Source organism: Trichophyton benhamiae, assembly GCF_000151125.1.
Source record: "Trichophyton benhamiae CBS 112371 chromosome Unknown contig01145.0, whole genome shotgun sequence".
In the NCBI taxonomy this organism is placed as follows: Eukaryota; Fungi; Ascomycota; class Eurotiomycetes; order Onygenales; family Arthrodermataceae; genus Trichophyton; species Trichophyton benhamiae.
In genome coordinates, this window is record NW_003315111.1 from 15461 (window position 1) to 29717 (window position 14257).

Here is a 14257-nt window from a genome sequence, read left to right on the forward strand (position 1 = left end):
GGGACCCGCGATCACAGCTTCGAGCCGTCTAGGATTCCCCACTACATGCGACAGTTGCCGCCTTCTCCGATGACGCAGGATTCAGATGGTTTTCCATCAGTCCGTATCATGGGCATGGCGCTCTCGCTGGGGCCGAAGAACGAGTAGTACGAGAACACCATCGTGTCTGATCGAACTCTTTTTTCAACTAACTAACTCGTTTAGCCCGCTGTTTCATGGCGCGCACACGAGCAGTTCTTTTTCTAGAATTGTTCCCGTGTGTTCTGTTCTCGAACAAGCCCCCTCTCCTTTCCCTTCCTTTGACGGGAGGAAGGTAACGAATCTTGACAAATTCCCCCCCGTCATGCATGCAAGGTGCCACCAATTAGGGCGTTGGTTATCATGTTATTAAAAGCACTGGCAGGGAGCCAGGAGAACAAACAAGGAAAAGCCCGGCAAGCCATAGCGCAGATGGACAAGGTCCTTTCATGTGGTCAACACAGATCCCATGGGGAAGATATCCACTTGTCAGCCAGGCCCCCCTGCTCAGCCCGGTCGAAACTCCAGAATTGGGCTAATCCCTGCCAGACTAGTGTCGCCTTTCCGATGCATCTAAGTAATTGGCTGGCCACTTCCCAAGCGTTTGCTCATGCAAAATGTGACTGTGGGGGAGAGATCACTCGGTATATTGACTAGATATACTGTGATGCTCCCCTATTTTCACGCTTCTCCTTGGCCATGGTACTTTTTCTTTCAACGGCTGGTCAGCTTTTATTGTTTTATGATCGCTCTTTTTTCCTCTCCCGACATTCTGACATTCGATCATACATTCAACTGGAATCGAGAGATGGAAACGACAAGAATTATGCAAGCCTCGATATACATCTACTGTTAGAAAGAAGAACTTGACAGTGCCCACGCTGGATTGTTTTCCGGACCAAGTAAACGGTAGGAACCATGGGCCCTGCAACTGCATTGTGGACGGAGGCGAAAATAGATTTCACCGTCACGCGAGAATTTGTACTGAAGCATGTGGACCCCATCCTCCATCCACGCCTGAACAGTAAGATCGCATTTGGTGAAGGATTGACGGATGACACTTATATCGAGTGGATTTTACAACGAGGTCGCAGGCTCTTTTTAATTCTCGTGGAAATCGAGGTTCCGAGTCGTATTTTTCGCCTTGTGGATGAGACATATGATGATTCAGATTTGCCCTTCGACTCTAACAAGGCAGAGCTCCTTCGGCTCTCTCCAGACCGCGAGGACCTTTTCTTGAACTGGAGGTTCGTCGAGGTCCAGAATCGGTTTCTAGCCAGAGGTATCGAAGCTGGACAGCACATCACGTACGATGAAGATGAAACTATACCTGTTGATGTTTGCAAGGAACGGCCTGCAGTTGTACTGTCCGATAGATTACCTGTCGAAAAGGTTTCGCTCCCTGGAATCGAGACGAAAGAATATCTTCGCGTAAAGATTGCCATTGGCGAGGATACAGCATCTCACTTCCTAAGCGAGTCGGATGTCCTAAGGGAGGTCAGGTCGTTGGAGCGCTTTTCCCACGAACATATTTTGTCAATTTTTGGCACATATACAGCTGAAAGCACAGTCAATGTGCTATTCCACCTTCCCGAGTGCAACCTACGGTCGTTTATCAATGACAGACATACTTCCGCTCTCCGAAAGTTCTCAAAACTAGAGCAGAAAAGATGGCTTGTTAACTGGCCAAATTGCTTAGCCAGTGGACTCGCTTGGTTGCACGAACAGGGCTACGCCCATGGAGCTATCCGGCCATCAAATATCCTGATTGATGCCAAAATGCACATATACCTGGGCCTCTTTGATGTTCATGACCTTCTCGTCGGTCTAAGAAAAGAGGAATTTGCCGAAGCGTACGAATACGCCGCACCCGAGCAGTGGTCAAACCAACATTGTGCCTGGCAGCAACCCCCCGGTGGTACCAGAAATGCCTTAACCCGTACTGACAATCTCGCATTTTCTCCTCTGACGTCACAAAAGGGTTCTTACGATACACGAGGTCGACTTACATCCTGGGGATCATCCTCTGATTTCTCGAGCGTTGGTCCATCCAGGAAAAGGGCATCTTATGCCCACTCCACGTCAACTACCAGCACACATGGATCTAATCAAAGCGCAACCTTCCCATCACCACCGCAAACTATCCCTAACAATTCCCATTGTTACTCTGCTGAACAACTACCTCTGGCCTCTGATGTCTTTTCTCTGGCTGCCGTGATTCTCGATATAATAACCCATTTATGCAAGCGAAAGCAATCAGCCTTCGCCCAACATCGTGGATGTACGAGCCGAACGAAGTCATCAGTTCGATCTACGAATGATACCTCTTTCCACTTGGACCAGAATACACGACAGATATTTTCCTGGATTGCCATTCTTGAGAAGGATGCCGCTAAGCAGTCTGAGTCCTATTTCCATGCAGTCGATCCGATATTAGAGGCTGTCAAGGAGATGTTTGCAAGGGACCCAAAATATCGACCGCGCGCCGCTTATGTTGCCGATAAGTTTGCAATGGCCATATTGCAAATAGATTTCGGCTCTACCCAACCACATTGTCAGGTTAAACAATCCGACGGTGTAATTGGAAGTCTTCGTTCCTTTGACATGAGTGAGGAGAGCGATATACCGATACCTCCTATGCCGGCATTCCCTGAAGATTACAGCTGCTATGCTGTCAACGACAAGGCAACTCAGGATAGCAATAAGCTTCCCAATATTACATACACCGACTCATCCGCACAACTGGGTGGCGCCGAGACTGATTCCTATACCGATCTCAGCAACGGCTCTATTTCACTTTACACAGACGACTCAATTACTAGCTCCTCTTCTGTGTATGGCACGCCATTAACGATAGCTACTCCTGCAACGCCTGCACCACCTGCTTTACAAAAGCCCTGGAACGTGCATATAGTCAACAGCGGGGGTGAATTTGACGACAAGAATATGCACCCTGGAAATGACTCTGCCGAGATAATCGACGAGATGATGGAAGATATGCACCTCCAAACTCAAAAGAGCCTTCTACCGCTCCCAGTCCCAACGTCTCATCCTTGGTATGTACCCAGCCGGGTATCATCGTTATTCAACTCTAAGCCTACGACTTCCCACACCTCGTCTCCACTACAACACTCTTATCCGGACAAGCCTTTCGAAGATTCTGGTCTGGGGATCAAACCAACGATACCTCCTCGCCATCCTAATCGCCCCCGTGCCAATACTGGCCCGAACCAGGATCCTATTGCTGCTCCCAGGAGTGACCCTGACGACTTCTTCAACCGCCGGAGGAGCAACAGTAGTTTCGGCAGCAACAATGGTGGTAGCAGTGGCAACACGTCTCCTATTGACGGGATTTCAGGACGATTCTCGCTGTTGACTTCCTCGCGCCCTTCCACAAGTTACGGTTCATCAATATCTGGTCTTACGTTCAAGAAAAGGGCTTTCATGAACTTTTCTCGCGGCCGACCTGGTCTTCGGACTCCCCCACCAGTTTAAAACAGCCTATAGCACGAATCCATGGCCAATCTACGACTCTCTTTGTTTATATTTTTCACTACGACGGAGCATATCTTGCGAGGTGACACTTTTATATGCTGGTGTTTCACGGTTGGACATGAGTTATGTAGGGAACCGGCTTTTCCTATTGGCACTTTGGGATTCTGATACCACAGTCTATTCACGACCTGTTCTTTTAGATAATACACCGATATCTTTTTTCATTTTTTTTTACATATAGTTCCTTTATGCGATGAGATGATGGGCTTGTAATCACATGTGTGCTTTAGATGATACTATTTTGATACCCCATATATAGTTGACTAGTGACGTAGTATTTCTCGAAGGTCTTTTGCTTTTTTTATCTTCCATTACGATTATCTTCTTTAGCACGTTAAAATGTCAACTTCTTATCTCCCAAACCTTTAGGGGTACCGTAATCTTGCAGAAGATCTCTTGATACTCTAAATATCAACTACCCCCGCGCCCTGCGAAGTCGAACATCCTTTGAGCTTCTCGGCCAGAAGATACGGGGATCGGCGGGTGGAAAGATATATAACTGCATGAAAGTACGTATGCTATCCCCATCTTCCTCGGCAGGTAGCAAGTTTCTCATGCAAAAGAAACTCCCAAGGCCGATGTCTACGAGGTAGCCCTTTCTTTCGCCTTGCCCTTATTTAGCCGAGCGATGGCTTACGCTCGCTACAGGCCTTCTTGCCTATAAGCATGGGCATATGAGCAGTCCTTATGTGTCTTTCTTTCACCGACCATTCGAACGATAGAGAATACGCAAGTCCACGGTCTTTCTGCAGCCTCAGAGGCTTTGCCCGATACGGATACAGCTCCGGAGAATCCTTGCTCAATCTTCCCCGCAAACTGCGTGTTCAGAAGATCGAGAAAACTTCTGCATGTGGTTTGCAGCACAGGCGATGATGATGAACGGGTCCAGGGTGTGAGAAGCGGGAAGCGGCCAGGGTGAACGGTCAACCGCTTGATGTTTGTAGATCTGGCTGTTCATCAGCCGTCGCTCTACTATCGGGTTCTTTTGCGCTCAAAGACACCCCTTGTCTTGTCTTGATCTCTTTCAACGCCGTCGGGCCGTTGCATCGGCAGGTATGTCAGCCTCGACGTCATTGATCTGCAGGTATAGCTGGGATGGGATGCATAATTGGCATTTCGGTCATCTAAGAGGCCGATGTTTCTAATCCGAGGCCAGATGTCCAGAAACGACCGAATTGCTTCAGGGTTTGAAGCGGGAAGTATTTGTCTTTGCATCCTCACTTAGCCGGCTAGTCTAATTCACAGTTCGGTACATCTCGTAAGAAGTTCCTAATCGTTAATGGGCAAAGTGAGTAGAAACAATGCGGCGTGTTGGGTCAAGAAGTTGGTTTAAGGAATGGATAGTTGATTTACCTGAACTTGGAGAGAGCTGTAGTTAGCCTGAAGGGAAAGGCACCTTAGGAAAAGGAGTAACTGATCCATTCCACTAGGCACTTGCAGCTTTATTCGGAGAGGTAGAAAAACTTATCTGTATCAACTCACTTCTGGACACGGACATACACTGGAGTGTGAGCAGCTGGAAGAGAAGTGACGGATGACAGGTAGATTGAAAGGCGGATCGATGAACCCCAGGAGTTAATTAACCCCGTAACTAATTAACTACTTAGCAAGGCAGCATGACAAAATTCCAAAATCCCAGCACTAGATAAGCTATTGGAACAGTGCAACGGTCACTCCTCACAGTTCACTCTGCCTTAACTACGGTGGGTCTGCGTCCAGAATGCTTTAAAGAACTTGAATTTGGTACATCTTGTCAATTCTTTCCTTTTCCTTTTTATTAAGGGGATTGTGGGAAAAGCTATAGCCATTCTTACCTGTGTGCATCGGTAACAATGGAGAAACCTCTTTTCACCAACTCGTGGCTGGATATTGACATGCACCAGTCAAGAAAGTGCCCGGATTTTGGTGCATATCTGAAAAATCCCAAGACATCCCCTTGGCCATTCCAGATTGCAGATCCACACATTCCATCCTCGAGATTGTGGCTTGAATCCTGACCCATGTAATCCCATCTGGTTTGAATCCACGGTTGTTCTGGCTCATGAGGATCATCAGCTGGAATACGACACGTGGAAAGTACTCCCTGCATCCCCTCGATATACCCAGTAAATGGGCTGTTGATGTAAATGTCATCTTCTGCTTTGCCTCGAGATTCTTCATCCGCATTGAATCGTTGTAGTTGTATGGGAGGCCCCGGAACAACTGTGTTCTGGAACATTTCATTAGTAAAGGAGATCTGTTTATCGAGTTGAACCAAACCGATATCTGTATGCGTGATCTCTTCAAGGAGGGTTCCAATCTCTTGGCCGCCAGCGTTTGGATGAAAAACTCTCCCATTATGTGGGAATCTGTGTGCTGTGCAGGTCATGTACCGATATCCATTTCGGTCATGGACTTCAACTCCAGACGAAGTAAGCAGTTCCCATCCCTCTGTAGGATGTTTTCCCGAGCTGAGCATGACTCCAGGACGCAAGGTGTCATATTTGCTATTGTCTGGATATCCCCGTGCCGGATCAAGATGGCGTAAAGCAGAATGGTTCAGAGGACGGCCCATTTCATCATCGTACAAATAGAAGCAGTTGCATCTGGCGATAGATTGGGGTAGATGAGACATATCCGTGTGGCGAGATTCAAGCACAATGACAATGAACCTTCCCCAGTACTGAATCTCAGTTATGGCTACCAAAATGTTGATGAAGTGTGTTTTTGTGAGCTGAAAGAGTTCCTCTGCCCTGGATTCATCATCCGAGAAGTTCAAATCTGGCAACAAGCGAATGTGCGTGAAGTTTGGGCGATATATCGGAGGACTTGGACCAAGATCTCCCTCTGTGGTTGTAAAATAGCAGGGAAGTCCTGCTATTCTCTTTGGCCAGGGCTTCGGCGGAAGAGATGCAAGATGAAAGATTAAAAACCATCCGTCGAACAAAACGCTCATGGTAGACGGAATGATATCATAAAAAATGAAAGACTTCTCTTCAAAGACCGAATCCGTTCTGAGGTCAAAATCGAATATGATGTGACGTGGGAAGGGCTTATTCGAGATTCGATGTCTCCATGGTGGAATTTCAGGGTGCGCATGCCCAGGGCATAGCGTCAATCTCTCATCTATAACAATGTTAACGTGTTGTAGCAGAGTTATGGTATTGCGGAATAACGAACCTATAAATGCTTCTCCACTAGGGAACAGATGCCTTGATTGTGTGAATAAGTGAGAACCGACACGACTGGGAGATGTAATTGGAAATGAGCCCAGTGGGGAAATGAATGCAATCTGCTTAGAAGCCATTCGTTCTGACTGTGGTGTAATACTCCTGCTTCTGGCGCTCTGCAAAGGCTCTTTGGTAGCAGGGAAGACAACTATCATCTCCGAGGCCATTTCTTTAGTATGGCCAAGCTGCATCATCTTTTGCGGTCGAGTCCGTCAATGTAGGTAGAAAAATTATGTATCAAACTGCTGGGCCAAGAAGGGGAGACCACTGATCTGCTGCAGAGGGAGTCGTTATATATCTTTGACATTATGTTAAAAGCGTAAGGAATAATATGGGGCAATCGAGTACAAAAAATCCTGACTCTTAGCTGGCAGGGTAGAAAAGGTAGATGGAAAAGAGAACGGAAAGAAGCAGTGAAATATCTAAAATATCTAGACACAGTGAATAACTGACTTCATCGTCTACCCGACTCCATACAAGCTAACCGCTTTAAGTGATGATATTGATTACGTAATAAGCTTGTTTGGACTTGCATAAAACTCCGTCCAGCAGCGCGTCCACGATCCATGCGCGCTGCCCTTTAACCAGCCACATATTCAAATGTGAGTCGGCCAAAGACGCCTTGCCTACACATAGATATGCAACTGAAACCCGTCCCCTTGACCTTTGCTTATTCTGGACCAACCATTTTTGACAGGGGAGGGAGCTTTTTTCATGCAATTGGTGGGGGCCGGTGGCTGAGTTAACTGCTCGGCTCCTTCGTGAGCCGTAGGTGTGGCTAGTTGTTGGCGCTTATGTCTAGCTAACCTACTCCGTACATAGGTAGACGATGGGCCCATCCTACATTTCTCTGGTCCTCCATAGCCAGAGGATGCGTTATTGGAAAAATATACCCAGGCCGACGTCATTGACGCTTTGGTAAGAAAATATGTGGCTGTGTTCCACGTTCAGGCCTTGTCTCTCATGGCATCTTGCGCATTGACAAATTCCTCGTCCCCTGTCGTCTCGCGGGAGGCTTGCAGACTACCACCATGGCGGGATGCTGGGCTCCAGTAAACCAAGAAGGAATCCCAAAAATTATTCACCTGGAATGGCAGGGAATGGTGCCTTGGTGACTGCGGCGTCTGCCTAACAACATAACCCTGCTGTGTGATTTCATGCAACAAATATACGATTGCTGTGGGTGCCTATAACTACCGTTGTATTCCCCTCCATAATCTGGTCTTGTTCGTAATCTTCGATATTATCAATGCAGTTATCCCAACTTTATCAGCCGAGAGACTGTTGAAAAATACTGGTGGCACCGCAACCAGCTAAATACCCTACGTTTATCCTACCCTTACGAATATATTAACCAAAATTATCTGGAGCCTGAGAAGGGACTATTGGGTAGTACGTACAGTCGTTTCACCGGTGTCCCGCTTTTCGTCACCTGTCTTGTCAAATAGCTCTCGCAGCACGCCGCTCACTTCGATGTGCCAAATTTGGATCACAACGAAGATGGAGACGCAAAGCTTCACCGTTGAGAGACGTGAAGAGAGACCTTGTGGAATAATACACCCCCGGCCTTGGCCAGAGGTACACTTCAGAAGCTGCCGCCTGGGCTTTCATCAACGACCTCACTTTGCACGACTAGGCAACCGCCCGCACTATGAATATGAACCTGCCTACTCCCGTCAGTGGTCCAACGTTTACTCAAGAAGACGCTACGGTGTTCGTACTGTTTGTAAGCAGCCCAATTCTTCCTATTCATGTGAAACTGTAGAACAATTGCTCACTTAATTTGCAGGGGTTGAGGTTCCTATCAGCATTAGGCAGGTCATATGCCTAGTATGATGGATGGTAGTGGGAATGATTGCATAGTGATAGTGTTATGTCAATGGGATACTGCTGTTGATGGTCATGAATATACCACTTACCCGACGGCCTATGATGCTACTCAAGGCAGAATCACCGAGATATCATTAATTTGGACGGTCTTGGAAATCTTGCATTGTTTACTTATACTTGGCGTACGGCGCACTTCGATAGGGTAGAGAGGTTCTGGCGCCGAAGGATGGATGTGTTACTATACGAAACTGTCTAGGCATTTTACGTTATAAATAATAGATTACTTTGATATCTTCACATTTATATGGTCTGTTGCATTTTACTCTCATATGCAATTATATAGTTTAAAAGGGAATTCAGAGTGCATCAATGGCAAACTTACGCTAGAAATTCCCGAAGGGCAGCCATAGTTAGAAGCGTTTATTTCCTCTTGAGCAATCCTGCAAGATAGCCTAGCTACTTTTATCTTCCTCGTCGCTGTCTATACCATACTCTCCATTTTCATCCGGGTCATCATTTTGACTTTCATCATTGTCACTTTCATAGACTTCAATCTTCGGCCTGAAGATAGAGTCAGTCCAATCCCCGAATCTTTCAATATCCCAGAGTTCTCCGGTCGCAACTGGTTTTCTAGAGGCTTTTCTACCAGGCTTGTCTTTGCCAGCCTCTGCTGCAGCATATGCCTCCAAATAATCTTCATAGAGCTGAGTGACTGTATCCTGAACAGCACTAACGAGCGTTTCTTTTGTTCTTTTGTCATCAATATAATCGTCTAGTAACCGCCGTAGAATAGGTACTTCCTCCTCAATGGAATGGCGCATAGTTAATGCACCTTTTTGAATTTGTTGAGATAATGTCGGGGTTATTGTTTTGCCTGATACTGGAGGCAAGCTGGATGTCATTTTGGTTGCGAAAGTATTGGTGAAGTCATTGATTACTGTTCGAAGTGTACCATCGAGCTCAACCTTGGCGTCCAACATGTTCTCAACTACCTGAGGTAGAAGGCCACCTCCAACAAGTTGAATCCACGTCCGGGTATTGAAGAGTCCTCCGCGTTCTTGTAGTTCCCAGAAAGTACTGGTTACCCCAGAGAAGTCAAAGGATACGTCAGGGGACACAAACTCTATATCAAATGCAACAATTTGCTGTTTTAGTACCAACAAGTGCCTGATCAAGAATAGGAGGCCGTCCGGTTTTGACTTTTTCGACGATATCTCCGTGCCAGCCTGTTGAATTGAGAGAGTTGTCTGATGGACAATTTGATGGGCTAAGTCATCAAACACTTTCGACTATATCGACAGTCCTGTTAGTAAAACGAGGGCCAATGTATACTTATAAATTCAGGGAATACTTGCGTTAACCAGTCGATATATACGACTTAACAACCAGATTGCCTTCTTCAGAGTCGGATACCATCCTTCAAACATTGCCTGAGAAGTAAAGTCCCATTGGGATTCTTTCTCTGCCGGGGAGTCCGTATCTTCATCCATAACCATTGGCATCTTCGACTCAATTAATGAAGACTTTCTTCCTGAAACTACTGGCGTGGTATTATTTTCCGCACTTAACGATATTTGCTTATTCTTAGCAGGGTAATCAAGGTCCTCTGGCCGTGGTTTAAATCTCTCGATTTCATCTCGCAAGATTGCCTGTGCAAGAAATACAAGTCGAGTTTGCGCATCCTGAAGCGCAGGTTGGATCAAGATCGCAAAATCTAGCTGATTTGGATCCACCACGCACTCTCCATCTTCGTCAGGTTCGTTTAAATACCGAGTTTGGAGTAGTATGCAGAGCTGACAGAGTCTAACAAGTTTATTGTCATGGATGATTCGAGGTCGCAGATGGTCATAAAGCGGCTCACAAATGGCTTCAAGAAAATCATAAAGACCATACTGGCCATGAAACCATTCTCCCCACAAATCGAATTCATCGAGACATATACCGCGTACGTAGCTGATGCTCGTTCTTGCAAACGCAACTAAATCTTTTGACGTGCTTGGTGCATTTGCGATATCATTCAGTCTTTTTCTCACAAGAGGTACCACCAGCCTTGCGCGGGAAGTTGCAAAGTTTACATGGAGCTCGTTGAGGAGACTTTGGTATTCTGCTTCGGCGCCTTGTTCGGGGTCTAGGGGAGGAACTGCTCTCTTCTGAATTTCGAGTCCCATGTCTTTCATCTCAGAGGCACCAACACGGAATTTAGCATATAATAGAGCTGACATGGTTGTATCATTAAGCTGGCGATCGGCAATCCGCTTTGTAACTCCTGCTGAGATGTCCCGCACAGTGGAGACAAACTGGCCGCGGATTAACGTAAGTGCACGAGTGAGGAGTAAGCGATACCGAGCTCTATATATTTCTGCCTCTTTTTGTTCTGGCTACGAGTGAGTGCATATATTAGTCGTCAAAACACAGTGGTGAGATGGTGGAAAGAGTTCCTAACTTACATGCGCATGCATGTAGTCTAGACACTCATCTAGACGCCTCAGCATATCCGAAAAATCTTTTGAGCGAACTGAGTTGCCAGCTCCTGGTGCATTGAGTCTTCTTGATATTGGATCCAGGTAGTCATAGGACGTCAGGTTCTCCCGAATCTCATCTGCTAATTTCGCGCTTTTGTTCCGAGCGGAGAGGAGGCCTTCGCATTGTTTCCGAAAAGCGGACGTGCGATCCTCCACTGCTTCAAATGATTGTGATAGAGTGGAGAGTATGTCTAAAGTGTGTGATGTGTCTTGGAGAAGAGAGTCAAGGTGGCAGGTCGTTAATTCTAAGTCATCGAGACATGATCTAGATAGTCCACCTGTTAGTCAACGTATATAAATAACACGAGGTTATAAAAAAGTAGATTATCAAAACGCACTGGTATTTTTCGTAGCTCGCTTCTAGCAATTCGTCCTTCGCGCTGCCATACCATTGCGTGAACTCAAGGTCATTCTTCATCCCACTCAAAGCATCCTCCACTGCGAGCAGAGCTGGCTGCTCCGTCCCCTCGCCGTTTGTAGACCCATGCATCTTCTAGACAATGCGCATGATGGAATTAGCCGACGACCGCTCCGAGTGCAGAGGGCTGATATATGTATTCCTGGGAACATCAAAGGTGTTGGATGCACAGCTCGTTATCTGTCCGTCGCGGATGTTTCGTTGAGTTAATTTAAAGCTTTGGAGGCTCGGGTCACGTGGCAGAAAGCTCCTTTTGACCTACTTCGAACGTCCAGCTTCAACTTCGACAAAACGGAAGATTTCATGGCCAGCCATCATCTGCTCAGGCGCCCCAGAAGCCTAGCAGACGCCTAGGGCTATACAGTTCATGAGTTTGCTTAGTTGCCAATGCCCTTTTTGCCCGTCATATATCCACCTACATCTACTCAAAGGACCTGTGAACTTGAATTCAGTACGAAACAGTCGTGGCTATAGGGCGGACGTTTAGGAATTATTTAGGCAGGTATACTGGAATATTATGGCTCTCGAGGAGCCGACGGGTAACTGACAGAAACTATTCGAATGGAGATAATAAGTCGCTCTAATCAATATAGGAGCAGCATATCCCTGGATCTCTTAGAGCGCTCTCTCCATTTCAGAAGCCATACTCCGGACAGCTACAAGAAATGACCATGTTGTTAGCTAGTGAGCAGGATGTGAACTCAACCTATGCTTAATGCTATCTGATATCCCACCTACACATATATAAGCGATGACCATTCAACCAAGCCCGCAATTAACCAATTGAGTGAAACCAAAACCATATTCAACCGAAAAATCGAAGACAACAGCCATCCAAACCAAAAATGAAAATTGTGGAGAGATATCTATTAATAGATATCCATTAACTAAATGCCCTTGCCTTTGCCTTCTTCCTTTCCTCTAGCCGCCTCCTCCATCCAACCATGAGAAGAGGTCCTAGCTTCAAATGTCTCGCAATATGAATTTGCTTCTCAACTTGCCCCTTATACCTCTTCTTCCAGCTACGCTCGCGGCCTTCTCCATCTGCCATCTGGGCTAGCATAAAGTCCCAGTTCTGTGCCTCCTGAGCACGCAAGACATTGTCATGGTCGACAACAGATCTGCGGTTATACCTTGCAGTTGTGCTTGTGCTGGGTCCTGCTTCTGCGCTGAGTGTAGCCGTTGTATTGCGTGCAGTAGGAGGTGTCTGTGTTGGTGTTGGTGTGAGGGGATGGATATTCAGTTGCTGTGTTTCTGGGCTCTGAGACCTAGCCGCTTCAATGCGGTCCCTACTAGGTCTTGGCCGAAGTAACAAATTATCTGACGAAACTGGGGAGCCCGTCATACGAGCTCTCCGCTGCTGTTCTGGCGAAGGTGTGAATTCAATTGAAGTAGACGCAGGCGATACGAGCGAACTATACTGATATACCAATCCTGGTTGACTAGGCGGTTCTTGCTGTTGTGCGGGGCTTCGAGGTGGCGTTGGATAGCGGACTCGATTCGGTTCTTCTTGCTGCGATGCCATGTAAAGCCGCTGAGATCGGAAGCGAGCTGCAGCTTCTTCGCCAACCAGATCAGGATCCTCATGGGGAGATAATGGGAGATGTATGCCAGAATGCATGGGCGAGGCTATCTCATTTGCAGTCGATACGGTTGGTGGTTCTTCTGTCGGAGAACGAACGAGCGTGACGGTGGAGGAGTTATGTGCCTGCCCAAGGGAAGATGGTACCGGTATATTTCTTGACGAAGAAGGCCGGTTCTCCGTCTCTGAGATACTGGACGTTGTGAGATCGGTTGTTGTCTGGAAAAGACCTGGGAATATAAATCTCGATATGGCATTGATTTCGCTGGACGAACTTGTCACACGCCTGTTTGCAACATTTCGATAATGGCGCGACTGCAGACCGCTTGTTACCGGCACCCATTCTGACGAGTTGTATATTGACCGAAGGCTAGAAGCAGTGTTGCGTATAGAGCGGGCGGTGAAATTGGATGAATTGCTGAAGGGGGATATTGGGCCGATGCGGTTCTCGAAACCACGGGCGTACATCGGTGTCGGAGGGAGGCCATGTCGGTTTGAGTTATTATTGTGTGCAGGCTGAGTTCGAGCCGTCTGTCGCTCCTGTCTCTGCTGAGAGTCTTGACGGGGTTGATGCTGCGGCTGACTTTCAGCTGGTGAAGGGGTGCCAGTGAGAACATCGCTCGCCCGTCGGTGGGATGCTGGTAGATATGAGTGGTAGGACGGTGCAGCAGAAACATACGACGGCGCATCAGAATGTATAGATGCTGTTTCAGGGTCGTTCATAGGTGTTATGCGCGGGGTGTATGGCGGCAGCTGCTCGACCCCATGGAGAAGGGAGCGATGAGGCGGTAGTGGCAGAGTAGCCATGCTCCCTCCTCCGCCTTCTCAAGTTTGGAATATTAGACGTGGGCAGACACCTAGGGCTTCCTGGACGGGATATATATGCTAGTATGGAATATCTATCAACAATCTGTGTGGAGGCCGAAAAACGAATGTGATGCCTCAAAAAGCCTAAGCCGCAACGCTGAGAAGATAGATAATATCAGCACGAATGAACGAAGCGGAAATGCACACATATACAGAGATACATATATGGAGAGTACAGGAAGACGATGCTATACAGACGAGGATCACCGTCGGTCGCTGGCCTTGTTGCGGTCGCGTGCGGTTACAGCGACAGCCT

At 47.1% G+C, this 14257-nt stretch overlaps 4 protein-coding genes across 4 annotated transcripts; 1 reads left to right on the forward strand and 3 right to left on the reverse strand.

The window, feature by feature from the left end:
- Positions 1-936: 936 nt before the first annotated feature.
- ARB_05375 (protein kinase domain-containing protein) lies at positions 937-3513 on the forward strand (the record flags this gene model as incomplete). Its single annotated transcript, XM_003015932.1, has 1 exon — positions 937-3513. One exon carries the CDS (start codon positions 937-939, stop codon positions 3511-3513), a length of 2577 nt encoding a protein of 858 aa, XP_003015978.1.
- A 1870-nt stretch (positions 3514-5383) lies between these two features.
- Positions 5384-6976, reverse strand: ARB_05376 (uncharacterized protein; the record flags this gene model as incomplete). Its single annotated transcript, XM_003015933.1, has 1 exon — positions 5384-6976. The coding sequence occupies one exon, from the start codon at positions 6974-6976 to the stop codon at positions 5384-5386; it is 1593 nt and encodes a 530-aa protein (XP_003015979.1).
- Positions 6977-9064: 2088 nt separating this feature from the next.
- ARB_05377 (uncharacterized protein) lies at positions 9065-11624 on the reverse strand (the record flags this gene model as incomplete). Its single annotated transcript, XM_003015934.1, has 5 exons — positions 9065-9901; positions 9968-10326; positions 10474-10990; positions 11060-11399; positions 11473-11624. The coding sequence occupies 5 exons, from the start codon at positions 11622-11624 to the stop codon at positions 9065-9067; spliced, it is 2205 nt and encodes a 734-aa protein (XP_003015980.1).
- Positions 11625-12435: 811 nt separating this feature from the next.
- On the reverse strand, positions 12436-13941 carry ARB_05378 (uncharacterized protein; the record flags this gene model as incomplete). The annotated part of the gene is made up of 1 exon (XM_003015935.1): positions 12436-13941. The coding sequence occupies one exon, from the start codon at positions 13939-13941 to the stop codon at positions 12436-12438; it is 1506 nt and encodes a 501-aa protein (XP_003015981.1).
- Positions 13942-14257: the final 316 nt, after the last annotated feature.